General features: G+C 42.4%; 2 protein-coding genes across 2 annotated transcripts in view; both read right to left on the bottom strand.

Moving 5' to 3' along the window:
• LOC115464387 (vomeronasal type-2 receptor 26-like) overlaps nucleotides 1-4,613 on the bottom strand; it is a 55,486-nt gene extending 50,873 nt beyond the window's left edge. The window contains exons 1-2 of the mRNA XM_030194773.1: nucleotides 4,181-4,613; nucleotides 3,955-4,093 (exon numbers count right to left, since the gene is read on the bottom strand). Of these exons, the coding sequence (XP_030050633.1) occupies nucleotides 3,955-4,093; nucleotides 4,181-4,613 (572 nt within the window). The remainder of the gene's footprint in view (nucleotides 1-3,954; nucleotides 4,094-4,180) is intronic.
• A 4,162-nt stretch (nucleotides 4,614-8,775) lies between these two features.
• LOC115464386 (vomeronasal type-2 receptor 26-like) overlaps nucleotides 8,776-18,676 on the bottom strand; it is an 80,232-nt gene continuing 70,331 nt past the window's right edge. Inside the window, exons 4-5 of the mRNA XM_030194772.1 lie at nucleotides 15,933-16,059; nucleotides 8,776-9,680 (exon numbers count right to left, since the gene is read on the bottom strand). Of these exons, the coding sequence (XP_030050632.1) occupies nucleotides 8,776-9,680; nucleotides 15,933-16,059 (1,032 nt within the window). The remainder of the gene's footprint in view (nucleotides 9,681-15,932; nucleotides 16,060-18,676) is intronic.

The raw sequence follows: 18,676 nt of genomic DNA, 5'->3' as shown, positions 1-18,676 counted from the left end.
GCCTACACTACCACAAGCCATTTTCAGAGCGCCTTTGTAAAAGGACCCCCTAACCTAGTTAATTTCAAAAGAATCCAACTAAAGTTATTATTCCCCCAGTTAGTGGCTGTGCATTTTAAAATTCATTAACATAACCCCGATAGGAACAAGCAAAACAATTTTACTTACATTTTAGTTTCAAGCAAGTTAGGGGGATTTGTGAAGTTAAACCGTTCAGCTAGATACAAAGTGTTCACATTTACTATTCCTCCGATTATGATGTCCCCATTCCTGTGATATCCTGGTGATGTCAGCAAATCCTGCCCTAATGAACACAAACACTCAGCAAACCTCCAAAGGCCATGAAAAAGCATTAAAAAAAGCAGAAGAGAATGAGCTTGCATCTTCAAAACTGACTGTACTTAATTCGTCGGCTTTGGAGATGTTATGAGGTTCTTGCTGATCCCACACAAATGCTGTTTAAATCACTTACATTAAAAAAAAAACCAGTCATTTTCTCACTGGAAATAGGTATATAAGCAACGAAACAGATATCAGATTATTGAGGGGGGAAATCATTAAGCTGAACTTGAATCCAATTTTCTTGCTAAGATACAGGAGCTTTATAGTGTCGTTCTCTTAGAGTTTACTCTCATGGGGAAACCTGCTCTAGTTCTGTGTATTTAATATTAAATATAGCTTGCTGCTGTCTTTTTTTTTTTTTTTAACTAAAGCTCAACTTATATTAACAAACAGACAAACATCAATCTAGCAGAAATGTTTGGAGATTTGTATAATAACTGTAGTGGAGGAGTAGCCTAATGGCTAGTGCAGTGGGCTTTGATTCTGGCAATCTGGGTTCAGTTCCCACTACAGCTGCTTGCAACCTTGGCCCAGGAGGGAATTTCATTTTTTACGTGTGTCCTCAACGCACACTGGAAAATTTCCTGTGCGCAGCGCTAACCAGGCGGTAATTGGCAGTGTACGCTCGCTGATGATTACCACCCAGTTAACAGGTGAGACTTTAGTGCTAAGGTCTCAGGCTGAAAATGGACGCGCTCCAATTTTTATTTTGCAACATGTCCATTTTTAGCCAAAAAGGTTTTTTTTTTTGCAGGTGCACTGAAAAATGGACCTGTGCACGTCCAATACATGCATCTACACCAGTGCAGGCCATTTATCAGCACACCTTAGTAAAAGGACCCCTTAATCCTCCATTGTCCTAGGTATAAAAACTGAGGGCCCTGTTTATTAAGCAGCGCTAAGGGCGATCTAGCATTTTTAGCATGCAATAAACTTTAGAGACACCCATATATTTCTATGGGCATCTCTAGCGTTTAGCGCGTGCCAATTTTAGCGCATACTAAAAACGCTAGTACATCTTAGTAAACAGAGCCCTTAGATTGTGAGCCCTCTAGGGACAGAGAACGTACCTGCATATAATGTGTACATTACTGTGTACATCAAGTAGTGTTATAGAAATGATTAGTAGTAGATGTAATTGAGGACATTGCATATTTGGGGAGTGTTTTTCAAGTTGGAAAATGGAACCTACATTAAGCCTATTTACAAACACAACATAGTCCTACTTATATATCTATACAAAAAAGAAGAAGGAAGCAACCAGTCAAAGTGGAGGAATACTGAATCCCTATAAACGTCAACAACACGAGTCAAAAGAGTAGAGTAGGCTGGCTCTTCTAACCAACAGCAAAAGTTGACAGGAACGTTTCTCTACTTTCCTTTTAGCTTATGCTGCCATGTGTTGAAAGTGATGGTTTTATACCTTGAACAACCATAAGTTGCTTTCTGTTGCATTTGGTTTTAGAAATACCATTTACCTTTGCATAACCTACACCGTAAGATTCCTGAAGCAGGCGCTTCGGCGCCGAAATACGGCAGCTGTGTCGAGTCGTTTGGTGACTTTTTTTATTGCATAAGTTACATCACTGGCGTTTGCCAGTCAGACGTTGTTTGCATTATTGCACTCCTTACTCACTTGAGGATTACAGAGAGGTTCGACAGCAAGGATCTTGACGTTACTTTTAAGTTAAGTTTTATCGTTACAACATAAAAGATCCACTTGACTGCCGAGCCAGGCCATTTGTGCCAAAACACAACCGTGTTGGGTCAACTGTATGTTTCTCTAAATTAAAGTCTTCTAGGCATCCTCATTGAATCTACCTCACTTTTTTGTTTGCTACTCACGTTTGAGTGAGGGACTTTTCCTCCTTTTTTTTTCTTAATTTTTTTAAGTTTATTGAACAAACCATATAAAAGTTACATTACAATGTCTCATCCTAAATTCTATTAACATCCATCATTCCCTCATCTGAACCTCAGGGTACAGACATATAAGCATTAAAGAATGTCCCCTCCTATGTCTCCTCCATTTTCTCCCACCCCATATTCACCCCCATCCCCCCTCCCCCCCAACCCCACCATCTTAGTCCCATTCATTCTCGGCTCGACCTCCCCCTCCCCTCCCCTCCCCCCCTTACAGGTCTTTCCCCAATATTTGGTCAAAGTGTTTTCATTCTTCAGCCTCCGAATTAAACCTCCCCCGCCTTTTATCTGTCAATTCCTCCATCACTATTAGTCCCCTAATCTTTCCAAGCCAGTTTTGCACTGTGGGTCCCTTGTCTTGCTTCCAAAATGCAGCTACTGTAGATTTTGCAGCCGCTAGGCCTATCCTCTTAATCCTTTGTTCCCATTTCACCCCTCTCTGGTTCCCCCACCCTAATAGGCACCATTTCGGATCATATGGGAATAAAGTGTCCAGGGCTTCTGTCAATAGCCCTGTAATACCCTTCCAAAATTTCTGTATTAACACACACTCCCACCACACATGATAAAAAGTGCCCTTTTCCTCCTTACACCTCCAGCATGTATCCGAGGCTCCAGGGAACATTGCTTTCACTTTCTCCGGTGTATAGTACCATCTGCTCAGTAGTTTATATGCATTTTCTTTGAGGAGTACACATACGGAGGCCTTTTTAACCTCTCTAGACACTCGCCCCCATTCAGAGTCAGTCAGCTCTTGCTTCAAATCCCTCTCCCAGGCCTGCATATACTGGTGTTTTACAAATTGTGACCCCCTTTTATGATCATATAGCCTAGAGAGTCCCTTCCCTCATAAATCAATCTTCCCCCATATGTCTTCCATCTTTTCCTTTTCTACTAATTTATCTTTAACCCACCTAACGGATATTATGTAGTGCTTTACCTGCATGTAAGCGTAGATATCAGAGGGTGGTAGCTCATAGGCCTCCCGCAATTCTGCAAAAGGTTTAATTCCCTCTTCTGTCAACAAATCTCTATAACGTATCAACCCTTTATGGAACCATGTTTTAAACACCCCACCTTCAGTCCCGGCTGGGAAACCCGGGTCCTGTGTGATCCAAGCAAATGTAGATTTAGTCCTAGATCCCCTAAGCCTGTGTTTTAAAGTACCCCATAAAGCTAGAAGATGTGATACAAAGGGATTTAGAGTTAACCTCTTATATGTATTATCCAGAATCGAGGCCCATAACAGTCCCTCCAATACCCCTTCTTGGACAAAGATCTGTTCTAATTTTGTTATTGGAGATAGATCTACTTTACCCCAAACCGCTATTTGCTTTAGCTGTGATGCCCAGTAATACCAGAGAATGTTTGGTATTCCCCTCCCCCCTTGATCAGGTGTACCCCACATTATTTTCCGTGCCAATCTTGCTGGTGCTTCCCACCCAAACGAATGTTCCTATATCTGCTTGCAGCCTCATTAACTCCCTCTTAGGTACTGGGATTGGTAGTGTTTGAAACAAAAATAGAAGCCGGGGTAGAATGTTCATTTTTACTGACGCAATATGGCCCCACCATAAAAGCCACCCCTTTTGCCATTTGGTCATATCCCCCCACACTTCTTTTAGTAAAGGTATATAATTTAATTGATATAATTTATTGAGATTCCGCGGGATCTGTATCCCTAGATACCTGAAACTGTCCTTAGCTATTTTAAATGTAAACGCCTCTTTTATTCTTTCTTCCTCAACCTCTGGTATAGTGACCCCCATCACCTCGGACTTATGATAGTTCACCTTAAATCCCGATACCCAGCCATAATCTTTCAGCTCTTTAATCAAAGCAGGCAATGTCGTCATAGGGGATCAGATATAAAATAAAATATCGTCCGCGAAAAGTGCAATCTTATGCGCCTTACCTCCCATCCGAAGCCCCCGGACCTCTTGGAGCAAGCGGATCCTCTGAGCAAATGGCTCTATGGCTATAGCGAATAATAATGGGGAGAGCGGGTACCCTTGCCTAGTTCCCCGCTGAACATCAAAGTGCTCGGAGTACCCCCCAGTAACTTTAATTTTGGCTACCGGATGGGCGTATAGTTTCCTCAACCAACCTATGAGAGTTTTCCCCATCCCCATTTGTGCCGTGCTTTCCCATAGGAACTCCCAATCCACCCTATCGAATGCTTTCTCTGCATCGGTCGCTAGAAGTGTTAGGGAGTCCCCTCTCCTCTGAGCTCCCCACTTGATATTTAGAGTTCTATGAATATTATCTGCTACTTGCCTATGTGGCACGAATCCCGCTTGATCTTCATGGATCAAGAATGGTAAGAGCTTGCCCAAGCGGTCCGCCATCACGTTGGCCAAGATCTTGACATCAATGTTTAGCAGGGAGATCGGCCTATAGGAACCGCACAAAGCTGGATTCCGCCCTGGCTTGAGGAGCACTGTAATTCCTGCCGCTTGCATGCTTATAGGTATCTCTTCCCCAATAAAGCAGGCATTACCCACTCGTACCTGTAGGGGAGCCAATTCTTGTCTAAACACTTTGTAATACTTTCCCGTGTACCCATCTAGCCCCGGCGCTTTCCCTCCTTTTAATCCCTTGATGACTCCGAACACTTCCTCCAATGTTATAGAGGCTTCTAAACTCACCCTTTGGGTATCTGTTATTTTATTGAGACCCAAATCCTTTATATAATTCCGCTTCTCCTCCAGATTTGCCCCTTCTTCATTGAGTCTCCATACCCTTCCCCCTCTCTCTTTACCCAACCCCCCCCCCCCCCCCAACATGACCCACACAGGGCCGTGATCGGAGGCATGTATATTATCAATTTCAGAACCTTTGAGTACCACCCCATAACGAGCGACTACCCCAGATCGCGTCTATGCTAGCATAGGTCTTTTGCGCATGTGAATAATGCGTGAAGGGTTTTGCCCTGGGTGTTGCAACCTCCATATGTCCAGTAGGTCTAGTTCCCGCATTAATTTGAGAAGTTTCCCTCTCGTGTATTTCGCACCTTGCTCTTTTCCTTTTGAGTGATCAAGCCCTGCTGCAGGGAAATTAAAATCTCCCCCCAATATTATTTGACCCTTAGCAAAAGGAACTAATTTGTCAAAGAATTCCCCTTGTCCCTCATTTGGTGCGTAAATGTTGATAAATGTAATTGGTTGGCACTTAATTGTTCCTTTGAGTGCCAGGCATCTACCATCCCTCCCCCTGAATTTCTGTTCCTTGGTGAATTGCAGGTTATCTTTAATATATATAACTAGCCCCCAGATTTCCCCCCTTTGGGATTTGCACATGGGTACCCCTCGCCCAGTACCCTATTCCTCAGCAATGTTTCATCCTTCCGTTGTATATGCGTCTCTTGTAACATTACTACATCCCACTTCAACCTACGTAGTTCTCGAAAGATAATACTTCTCTTCCCGGGGCTGTTAAGACCATTCACATTCCAAGACCCTACCCTCAAGATCCCCCCTTCCCCTCCCCCCTGCCCTCTGACCCCCCCTCCCCATCCCTTCCCTTCCCCTCCAACTGGCTATTCTCCCTTCTTGCCAGTTCCTCCCAAAGGAAGTGAGTCCCCGCCCGAAAGTGTCCCCCCGACATTAGACTCCTTATTATTTCCCCCCTCCCCAATCAATCAGCCCCCAGTCCCCCCAGTTTCAGCCCCTGCTCCTTTTCAGCCCCCAGTCCCAGTACTAGCCCCCTTATCCCACCTACCCTTCTTTTTAGCCCCCTGTTCCAGCCCCCTTCATCCACATGTCTTGCATTAGGGCCCCCCTTTTCAGCCCCAGACCCATTCTCCCACCTGACCCAGGCATGCCCCATTTTCTCACCAGTCCCAGGCATGGCCCCCATTTTCCCTCATGGCCCCTTCTCTCATCTGAGAACCCCTTCCCCAGCCCCCCCTTCTCCCATGAGAGAGAGAAAGAACCCCCTCCCAGTCCTTCACCCATCTGAGAACCCCCTGACCCGACCACCAGCTCCATCAGCCCTCTTCTTCTGCCACCACCCTGCCTTAAAAAAAAAACCTGTGAAGCGGTGTGGCAGTCAGCGCCTCGCGTCTGCCCTGCTTGTAAAAGAAACAAATCTCCTCCTCGTCGTCGGGCCTTCTCTCCCTGTGTCTCGCCCTCGCGGAAATAGGAAGTTACCTCAGAGGAGGGCGGGACACAGTGAGGGAAGGCCCGACGACAATGAGATTTGTTTCTTTTAGAAGCAGGGCAGACGCGAGGTGCAGCCTGCCATGCTGCTTCACAGGGTTTTTTTAAAGGGTGGGAACAGCGGGAGCGGATCAGCGGAAGCGGAGCACACCCCCCACCCGCTGACACCCTGGGTGGACCGCCCCCACCGCCCCGCCCTTGGTACGTCACTGGGTGGTTTGTCCAAAGGACAATTAGAACAAGATGTTCTATTAATTAATGGGAACAGTGCAAAGGCAGAAGCCGGGTCAAAAGAGACCTAGTATCTGTCGGCTAGCACATCATCCAAATCTGATATAGGTTTTGGCAAACTACAAATAGGAACATTTATGAAATGAATAAATTTCTCTTTGGACTCAAAGTAAACAGCTAACTCTTCATCAGAGGACTGAACAGCATTGGTTGAGAAAGAAGATGATAGATTAAAATTATCCAGTTCAAATAACTTTCTAAGCTTCGGCTTTTCTGTACCTACAGAGGTTGAGTAATATGTTCTTTTGGCCTTTTTTAAGCCACATTTATACTATTTTAATAACTGTTTCCATTTAACTCTTATCACATTTTTTGCTTTCTCTATTTACGTTCTAGACAATGACAATATTTTTTCAGTGCCAATAATTTTGCAGAAAAAAACTAACTTTCCAACTAACTTTTACTTCATATTCAGGAGCAATAAGATTGATAACTGATGAGGTCATAGAATTTCAAGTCAAAAATAAAACTTCAAAACTAGTTTCAGACATATCTAACAATGGAATTACTGAAGACCAAACAAATAATTTGTCTATTTTATTTCTATCCATTTCTGTCTTACGAACAGGAGTTTGAATTGATTTAGAAGAAAAATAATTCAAAGTAAATGTACAACTGTAATGGTCTGACCATAATACTGGTTCCCAGTTACAAAAAGTCAACAAAGAGGGATAGTTTGCACATACCAGATCAAACATATGGCCTTTTCCATGTGAATCTTTGATGCATCTGCTTTTAGAAACAACACAAGTTTTTATTTAGTCGAGACAATTTTTAATGTGACCCATGATACAGTCTGCTCTGGTGTTAAATATGGATCATACTTTGAGCACATTTTGTAAACAAATCAAAGCCTCAGGCCAAGTCTTATCACATATATATAATCATCTGAGATGAATATTGTGTAGACCTCCCACCGTGATCTGGAAAGTATGGGAAAACGACTTTGATATGGGGGAGGAGGACATCATTTCGAATATTTTCAGATCTTTTAAAGGCACAATCCTTTTTGCAAACTTCTCTCTGGCTTTCTATTTCTTAGCACTTTCAGAGGGAAATTGGAACATTAGTCTAGATCATCTTCACTTGCCAAGAGCTCAACTTGTTTTGGTAAGATAGCTGACAACATATAAAACAGATACTGAACTGTGATGCTCCTCTCACTGTCAAGACAGTAGCTGGTCACTTGCAATGGTAGACATTCTTCATATGGATCAAAAAACATTTTTTCAAATCATGATGTCCATAGCACTAGAGTTGAATTTGAGCTATCTGGTAAGATATCAGGGCTGATATAAAACCAGCTATGACCATCATTTTGCTGACTGCCACCAGTGTTAAATCCATAAATTCAATGCTAGACCATGTCAGGCCTTCAGCATTGAATTTCTGGATAGCTTTTTTTCAAGATGCTAAAAAATAGGGGGTGGTAGCTGGTCAGTGGCAACTCTGTGGTGGTGGGGGTGATAGACAGAAAGTGAACCAAGCTATTCAACTGGAAAAGACATACAGATGGATTGCTGAGTACCTGGATGATAACTGTCCAGCAATGGTTTTCTGTGATCTTTATTTTTGTGTATTACTGTCCTCGCTCCATGTTAGTATGTGAGATGTTTGTCCCCTGCATGTTGAAGGTTGTATTTATTTTTCCTGTTTGTTGTTCTTTTCTGACCTGACATAAAGTTTGAACTAAATTCTATAACTTGGGACTACACTGAGGCACCTGGATGCTGCCTAGTGTATGTGGTGCTTAATATCAGATCATCAGAGGTAAGGAGATATTCAGCCCAAATAATCAGAACTGCTATATATAAAAGCTGAGGTCCTGAATATTTCAGATATTGTAGTCACCGTGGCATAACTATACATTTAAACTAAAAGTATAATCTACTCAGTGACTGAATATTGCCTCTATCTAGGTAATTTCCCATCCTACCCTTGTTCAGACCTCTTGAGAATCATGAATGTGCAGCTGGCCTTGAATATTAGACAGATTATGTATGAGTTGGAATGTAAGATTTTGCTGTTATTTTAGCTTTCCTTTAACATTCAGGAAAGTTTACATCAATTTATTTTTTGTGATATACTTCCTGTTGTTCCTGTCAGGCCTCAACAGAATAATGTAGCACTTGGGGATAAAGATACACCCCAGTATTCCAGCACTGGAGGCCAGGATAGCAAATATCTCTACTGCTACCATGTACTTGCCCCTGGTGCTTAGGTATGTTGGGATGAAAGACACCCAGACACTGCAGAACACCAGCATGCTGAAGGTGATGTACTTGGCCTCATTGAAACTGTCAGGTAGATTTCTTGCTAGGAAAGCTACAATGAAGCTGATACCAGCCAGAAATCCCAGGTAACCCAAAATACAGTAAAATGCAATTATTGATCCTTCATTACATTCAATTTGAATTGTTCCATCTTCTGTTTGCGTGTTACGATGTGGGAATGGTGGAGCAGTTCCCAACCAGACAAGGCAAAAGAGGACTTGAAGAAGGGAAAAAGAAAGTACTGTAGAGTATGAGACTCTGGAACCCATCCATTTCCGGAGCTTGCTTCCAGGCTTAGTGGTCTGAAAAGCCATGACCACTGTGATTGTTTTTGCCAGGACAGAAGAGAGAGAGATGGAGAACGTTATTCCAAAGGCAGTCTGTCGAAGAATGCAGGTCACTTTCTCAGGATGTCCTATGAATATCAATGAGCAGAGAAAACAGAGCATGAGGGAGACTAAGAGAATGTAGCTTAGGTTCCGGTTGTTGGATCTCACAATGGGAGTTTCTCTGTAATAAATGAAGATTCCCAAAATGACAGCAGTGATGAGAAAAAAGAAAATGCTGATAAATATCAAAATGATTCCCAAAGATTCTTCATGGGAGAGGAATATTATTATTTTTGGGATGCAGACATCTCTTTTTTCATTGGGCCACTGGTCCTCTGGGCATCTTATACAGTTCTCCATATCTGAGAAGACAGAATATTTTCTTAACGTCTCAAAAATAACGTCAGATTACAAGAGTGGCTAAATATTGCTCTTAATTTTAAAGATATAGGGGTTGATATTCAGCCTGCGCTGCTTAGCATTTTGCTGACCACTGCTGGAATGTATTCCCATAAATTCAATGCCAAACCATATCTAGGCTTCAGCACTAAATTTCCGGGTATGTGGAGCTGGATAAAGCATAGCCATTAAGAGCGATATTCAGCCTGTAATCAGCTATGGGGCACCGTATAGACATTTATCTGCACTATTTATGCAGTTACTTTGGCCAATTAATTGCTGAATAGAATTAACCAGTCAAGTACTGATTTAGACCACAGAATGCCCCCAAAATAGCTGGATATGAGACTGATAGGCTCTAACTGGATATTTTCAGCAGCACTAATTGGTTAAGAGCTATTGAATTTGACCGGTTAGCCCTGAGCAAGTGATTTAACTATTTTTGGCCAGTTAAGTCACTTTAAATATTGATCTGATATACTGTAATTTAAAGGAGATGTTTCAAAGCCACTTACCAGATTTAGTCATATAATTGCTTTACAGTACACAGAGGGTTCATACAACATGCACTTTTAGCCATATTAAAAAGGGGCTTCCTGAGAACATCTTTGCATTGGGTGAGTAAAATACTTCCACAAAAATGAATGTCCTAATTGTACATCATTTTACCCCTTTCTTTGAGTCATAATGTCTAAAATTTGCAAGAACTTGATTGATCACTAACCCATGAAAGTGCGTTTGAGAAAAAAACCTCATATTTATAGTTTCAGAAATGTCAGAGGGGTGTTTGCAGGGGAGAAGCATGGATGGGCCATAGATTGGGCTGACATTTACATTTACAAGTTCAGAATTTTCTATTCTATTCTGTTTTTCCTATCCTTCTATCCACGCAACCTAAAAACAATCTATGAACTAACTAACTTCCGCAAACTACTGAAGACCCATCTATTTAACAAGGCATACCACAAAAATCAACAAATGTGAACCCCTCCAGATATATCCAGAATTGTCTTATAATATTTGCTTGTTACACTAATATCATGTTTTTTCATTATCATGTAACACAAGATCCTTCTGTAATTACTAAATGTTTATTTCTTATATATCTCCACCATTCATGATGTATTGTAAGCCACATTGAGCCTGCAAAGAGGTGGGAAAATGTGGGATACAAATGCAATAAATAAATAAATAAATAAATAAATTCAAACAATCAAAGTGGGTTACAACATGTAATCATTACACTACGCAACATTAACACTTCAAAATGTTTCTTGAATAGATAAAGTTTTTAAAACTTCCTAAACCAGGGGTAGGCAACTCCGGTCCTCGAGAGCTGCAGACAGGTCAGGTTTTCAGGATATCCACAATGAATATGCAGGAGATAGATTTGCAAGCACTGCCTCCTTGATATGCAAATCTATCTCCTGCATATTCATTGTGGATATCCTGAAAATCTGACCTGTCTGTGGCTCTCGAGGACTGGAATTTCCTACCTCTGTCCTAAACTGATAGTAATTTGAAATCCCCAGAGTTGACTAGGAATTGAGTTCCACAGTTTAACTGCGGAATAGCTAAACGAATTATCAAAAAAAAAGTTTATATTGAATTTTTTTCACTGAAGGAACAGCTAGATTTAGAGAATAATGACTACAAATAGATCGATCCGCAGAAGAGTAGTATATCAGAGTAATGTGGTCAGATGAACTTGAAACAGTGTTAAATTCAACCCTTCCAGAAACAGTCAGCCAATGAAGATCTCTAAGCAAAGGTGTCATCCTATATAATAATTTGCACCTCCAACATTCTACATCTGGATGCCTGGGTTCGTAACATCCATTCCCACTCATTGCCCCGCCCTCGCGTCAAAACGTAATGATATCAAAGGGAGGAACAATGAGGGGGAAGGGAACGCTGAAGGCGAGATCATGTCAGGTGTAGAGAATTGCGGGACATCGAGGGGAGGGAGGGAGGAAGGGAAGGGGAGGGCAGGGCAGAGGAGAATTGATGGACATGGATAGGATGGGAGGACAGTCATAGGCGCCCCGTATAAGAGGCTTGGGGAGGCTAAGCCTCCCCAGCTCAACTGTGACCTTCCCCTGACTGCTGCCCCCCCAAACGCAGGGGCACTGTTGTTCAACCTCAGATGTAGGAAGGATGAGCTGGATCTGACCTTCTGGACATTATGGCATCTTCCAGAAAGATAGAGACATGGGGAGTGAATAGTGGGAAGAACCGGTTGTAGAAGGAAACTTCCCCTGACTAGAAATCCTTGATTCACCCTGGAATAGTGTCTTGGCTTTCCTGAAATTTCCCTGGCCTTTGACCATAGTTGCAATGGGAGACACTTCAAGCCTAAGCCTTGACCTTATAACACAGAAAGTTTACTGACTATGCTGTACTGCTCATGCTAGTATACTGAAAGACTAGGAGTGACTCATGGGTATATAGGAGACAGTGGCAACTTAAGCAAATGTCTTGTTAGTTGTGTGAAGGAACGGAGAACTTTCTGCATCAGAAGAGACAGGAAGAAATGCCAAGAGACAGGCAGAGCTCCAGAGTCTCAATGCGTGGATGAGACGATGGTGCAGGGAGGAGGGCTTTAGATTTGTTAGGAACTGGGCAACATTCTGGGGAAGGGGGAGCCTATTCCGAAAGGATGGGCTCCATCTTAACCAGAGTGGGACCAGGCTGCTGGCATCGGCGTTTAAGAAGGAGATAGAGCAGCTTTTAAACTAGAAATGGGGGGAAGGCCGACAGTCGCTCAAAAGAGCATGGTTCGGGATAAGGTATCTTTCAAAGATATCACCATAACAGGGAAGATAGAGTATCCTGATAGTGAGGTTGCAAAAGAGATTGTAGTAGATCGGGTATCCTTAAATAACAATAAAAATCAGACAAAAGATTGCCAATTAATACTGTCAAGTACTAAGCATGATGTACTTAGGAACAACAAACATAGTTTGAAATGTCTATATGCGAATGCCAGGAGCCTAAGAAATAAGATGGGGGAGTTAGAATATATTGCACTAAATGAAAAATTAGATATAATAGGCATCTCTGAGACCTGGTGGAAGGAGGATAACCAGTGGGACACTGTCATACCGGGGTACAAATTATATCGTAGTGATAGGGTGAATCGGATTGGTGGAGGGGTAGCATTGTATATTAACGAGAGCCTTGAATCAAATAGATTGAAAATTCTGCAGGAAACAAAACACTCCTTGGAATCACTGTGGATTGAAATTCCATGTGCAAAGGGGAAAAGGATAGTGATAGGAGTGTACTACCGTCCGCCTGGCCAGGACGAACAGACGGATGCGGAAATGTTAAAGGAAATCAGGGACGCAAACAAACTGGGCAACACAATAATAATGGGGGATTTCAATTACCCGCATATAGACTGGGTTAATGTAACATCTGTACACGCAAGGGACATAAGATTTCTTGATGAAATCAAGGACAGCTTCATGGAACAGCTAGTTCAGGAGCCGACAAGAGAAGGAAAAATACTAGACTTAGTCCTTAGTGGTGCTCATGATCTAGTGCAGGGGGTAACGGTACGAGGGCCCGCTTGATAACAGTGATCATAATATGATCGGTTTTGATATTGGCATTGAAGGAAGTGAAACTAGGAAATCAAGTACGCTAGCGTTTAACTATAGAAAAGGTGATTACGACAAAATGAGAAAAATGGTGAAAAAAAGACTGAAAGGAGCAGCTCGCAGAGTAAAAAACTTGCGTCAGGCGTGGATGCTGTTTAAAAACACCATCCTGGAGGTTCAGGACAAATATATTCCACGTATTAGAGAAAAAAGGGAAAAAAGACTAAACGTCAGCCGGCGTGGCTAAACAGTAAGATAAAGGAAGTCATTAGAGCCAAAAAACAATCCTTCAGAAAGTGGAGAAGAGAACCAACTGAAAGTAACAGGATAGATCATAAGGAATGCCAAGCCAAATGCAAAGCGGAGATAAGGAGGGCAAAAAAGGACTTTGAGAAGAAATTAGCGTTGGAAGCAAAAATACATAGTAAAAATTTTTTTAGATACATTAAAAGCAGGAAACCGGCCAAAGAGTCGGTTGGGCCGCTGGACGAAAATGGTGTTAAAGGGGCGATCAGGGAGGACAAAGCCGTAGCGGAGAAATTAAATGAATTCTTTGCTTCGGTCTTCACCGAGGAGGATTTGGGGGGGACACCGGTGCCGGAAAGAATATTTGAAGCGGGGGAGTCGGAGAAACTAAACAAATTCTCTGTAACCTTGGAGGATGTAATGGGTCAGTTCAGCAAGCTGAAGAGTAGTAAATCACCGGGACCTGATGGTATTCATCCCAGAGTATTAATAGAACTAAAAAATGAACTTGCGGAGCTACTGTTAGAAATATGCAATCTGTCCCTAAAATCGAGTGTAGTACCGGAAGACTGGAGGGTAGCCAATGTTACTCCGATTTTTAAGAAGGGTTCCAGAGGAGATCCGGGAAATTATAGACCGGTGAGTCTGACGTCGGTGCCGGGCAAGATGGTGGAGGCTATTATTAAGAATAAAATTGCAGAGCATATACAAAAACATGGACTGATGAGACAAAGTCAGCACGGATTTAGTGAAGGGAAGTCTTGCCTCACCAATCTAATGCATTTTTTTGAGGGGGTAAGCAAACATGTGGACAATGGGGAGCCGGTTGATATTGTATATCTGGATTTTCAGAAGGCGTTTGACAAAGTGCCGCACGAAAGACTCCTGAAGAAATTGCAGAGTCATGGAATCGGAGGTAGGGTATTATTATGGATTAAGAACTGGTTGAAAGATAGGAAGCAGAGAGTAGGATTGCGTGGCCAGTATTCTCAGTGGAGGAGGGTAGTTAGTGGGGTCCCGCAGGGGTCTGTGCTGGGTCCGTTGCTTTTTAATGTATTTATAAATGACCTAGAGATGGGAATAACTAGTGAGGTAATTAAATTCGCCGATGACACAAAATTATTCAGGGTCGTCAAGTCGCAGCAGGAATGTGAACGATTACAGGAGGACCTTGCGAGACTGGGAGGTTGGGCGTGCAAGTGGCAGATGAAGTTCAATGTTGACAAGTGCAAAGTGATGCATGTGGGTAAGAGGAACCCGAATTATAGCTACGTCTTGCAAGGTTCCGCGTTAGGAGTTACGGATCAAGAAAGGGATCTGGGTGTCGTCGTCGATGATACGCTGAAACCTTCTGCTCAGTGTGCTGCTGCGGCTAGGAAAGCGAATAGAATGTTGGGTGTTATTAGGAAGGGTATGGAGTCCAGGTGTGCGGATGTTATAATGCCGTTGTATCGCTCCATGGTGCGACCGCACCTGGAGTATTGTGTTCAGTACTGGTCTCCGTATCTCAAAAAAGATATAGTAGAATTGGAAAAGGTACAGCGAAGGGCGACGAAAATGATAGTGGGGATGGGACGACTTCCTATGAAGAGAGGCTGAGAAGGCTAGGGCTTTTTAGCTTGGAGAAGAGACGGCTGAGGGGAGATATGATAGAAGTGTATAAAATAATGAGTGGAATGGATCGGGTGGATGTGAAGCGACTGTTCACGCTATCCAAAAATACTAGGACTAGAGGGCATGAGTTGAAGCTACAGTGTGGTAAATTTAAAACGAATCGGAGAAAATTTTTCTTCACCCAACGTGTAATTAGACTCTGGAATTCGTTGCCGGAGAACGTGGTACGGGCGGTTAGCTTGATGGAGTTTAAAAAGGGGTTAGATAAATTCCTAAAGGACAAGTCCATAGACCGCTATTAAATGGACTTGGAAAAATTCCGCATTTTTAGGTATAACTTGTCTGGAATGTTTTTATGTTTGGGGAGCGTGCCAGGTGCCCTTGACCTGGATTGGCCACTGTCGGTGACAGGATGCTGGGCTAGATGGACCTTTGGTCTTTCCCAGTACGGCACTACTTATGTACTTATGTACTTATGTACTATCCCCAAGATTTTATAAAGGCATAAGAAACTAAATTTTGTGATTTTGACTTCAGTTTATTTTTAATGCTGTTATTGTGATATTACTTAGTGCTTGTAACTGGTTTATTGCAGATTAGGAATATGACACTATTGTATATAGCTTCGGACCTCTTGGGTTTCTGCAATTTATAAATCCAAGATAATAGAATAGAATAAAATAATGTCCTTTAAGAAGCGGGGCTGAATAACTTGCCACTATGAGCCTCTCATTATTGTATATCACTCACCAGTTTCATTGGAGATATGTCCAGCTGGACAGGGAATACAGTCATAGCAGCAGACAGGCTTTCCTTCTCTGGGTAATTTCCTGAAGCCAGGAGCACAATTCTGAGTGCATCTGGATTGTGGAGGAGTCTGAGGATTGAAACAAAATATATATCTACCTTCAAATGTCACTGGACTGTAGTTTATAAAATGCAGATTTCATTCCTGTCCACTTATGGACCAATTCAGACCTTTTCTTTGGACTTCGCATTTGAGGTTTGTTATTTACCCCTAGAACAGCTAAATTATAGTCAGCTATTTTTCAGAGGAAGTAATATTAAACTACGTTAAAAGTACACATTTCTGTGGAGGTGTTTAGGATGAAGAGAAACACATGGCAGAGTTACTAATCTGGGCTACCGTTAAGATGGTACACCCAAAACAGAGCAAAGAAACCTATCAGCTGCTGCATCCATGTTGTCGTTCATTATTGTTGACAGAGGAAGTATTGATTTGAAAGGTTAGAGTAGTAATTAGTTCTAAATCGTAATCAGTGTGTCATTTGAAGGGGCTGATTATAGGGACTAACACCCTAGCAGGCATTGCAATCATTCAGAGAGGTTTTCACCTATTAAGGGCCACCAAAACAGACATCATGTTAGGAGAATCAAATGTCCAACATTCAGAGTTTTATTTTTTATTTATTTATTTTATTTATTTGTTGCATTTGTATCCCACCTCTTTGCAGGCTCAAAGTGGCTTATAATACATCATGAGTATTGGAAGAGCGTTAGTAATAAACATTTAGTATTGCATGTTCTTTGTCAGCATGATAAGAAAAGCGAAGTAGTAGTATACAAGCAGATTTTAGGAGACAGTTCTAAAATTAAATAGGTGAGTTGTGCATATTCACTTGGGTTGATCTTTTTGGTATGCTCTTTCAAAGAGATGGGTCTTCAGTAGTGCGCGGAAGTTCGCTATTTCGTATATCGATTTCAAGTTGCTCGGCAGTGCATTCCATAACTGTGTGCTCAAGTAGGTGAAGTTTGATGCATGCATTAATTTGTATTTCATTCCCTTGCAACTGGGGAAGTGCAGATCAAGGAATTTGCGGGATGATCTTTTGGCAAACATTAATTAGGTTGAAACATGGGAGCATTTAACATCTTTTTTTCTTGTGCATGCATCAAAAGAAAAATATGGTACGTGGGAACTTGCTCCTTTTGTTTTGTGGAATGCAGTGTGTATTATAAAAATGCACTTGATTTTTTTTATTACTACTATTTCAAAGAGAGGTATTGAATAATGAGGGAAAATAATAAGGCCCACCCCTTAAAAAGGGGCCGATCACAACCGGGCTGAAAGCCCATGAAGACAAAGGAGAGGAGGGGGAGGGGGGAGTAGGGAGTAAGGGGAAGGGAAGGTGAGTGAAGGGTTAAGGGGAAAGGGGGCGGGTAGGGAGGGGTAGTGAAGAAGGGAGGGATCGGAAAGGAGTGTGCCATTTTGTGGACAGCAGGTGAAGGAATCAGTGCTGCCCCGCCCACCCGCCCATGTGTATAAGGGGCAGTTGTCGCAGCGAGGCGTAAGCTACGAAAGTTATGCAACGACAGTGCCGGGTACGCAGCACCTTAGCGGATAACATTGTGAAGTGATTTACTACATGCGTGTTAAAAAGAGCTGTTGAAAGTTGCAATACTAAGCAAAGTGTATGCCTGCATGCTAGCAGGCTAAAACAACAATGTGGACACGGCTAGTCTCCTGGCTTGGATGGCCAGGGGGACAAGAGCTTTGGTTTAAAGTTGTAGGTGCATCCTTAGACGAGATGCATCAAGTGACATTGTGTGCTATGACAGCACTGAGGAGAACAGGGTGCTTGGACGGCACAGCCTGTGGTGACATAAGAAAGAAGGGCTGCGTACTCAGGTGAAGGTTATGTTTACCAGTGGGATTTGATTATGTTATGTATTTTTTGGTAAAATGCAATGTTGAAGGCCTGGCTGCGGCCTAAATAAAATTCCACATTTGTCAAAGAAAATGGCTTCTGGTATAGTCCTGGATATGTAAGTGGGTATGTCTGAATGATTGCCGAATGCCCGAGTTGAGAATCTTTCATGCAGAAGTTTTGTCCAGAGTTAGTCTAAATGTTTCAAGATTTTCCAGTTTGTTTTATATATTTATTTCTTCTTCAAGTCTGTTTGCTTATAAAAGGCATGTTTTGAAAAAAAATCTTTATCTCCTAGCTATGTGATTGTATATACATGATTGTGATTTTATTATACAGAGGAAATGTCACATTTTCAAAGCTGGAAACTGGTTTGTGAGCCCTTGGGCCACTGCTGAGGAACGGCAGTGGCAGGCAAAACCACCCCCACACCGGAGACAAGGCAGAGCTTAATGAACAGTTAGGCTTCACCTGCACCTGGCCACTTTTCACCAAGGGTTGAGCCCTTGGCTTCAGGTGGCCAGCAGGACTTGTAGGACAGGGCAGGAACAGGATCCCAACTAGACTGAACAGGGTCTGAGGGTCAGAGGGGAAAGGAACATACAGGGACAGCAGGGCAAAGAAAGGGTAAAATAAAGGACAGACTGAAAGCTGTAAACAGCCACTAAAACAGGGAGCAAAACACTGACTAACAAGACACAAAACTAAAAGCTGCAGAGCAGCCACTAAGATACAAACAGACGAGGACTACACACAAAACTATAACCCAGAGACAAGACAAGCAAACAAACAAACAAACAACAATCTAATCTAACTATCCACAGA

Source organism: Microcaecilia unicolor, chromosome 3, assembly GCF_901765095.1.
Source record: "Microcaecilia unicolor chromosome 3, aMicUni1.1, whole genome shotgun sequence".
Lineage (NCBI taxonomy): Eukaryota > Metazoa > Chordata > Amphibia > Gymnophiona > Siphonopidae > Microcaecilia > Microcaecilia unicolor.
Note: the sequence above shows the minus strand (reverse complement) of the source record. Positions and strands in the feature narration are given on the sequence as shown.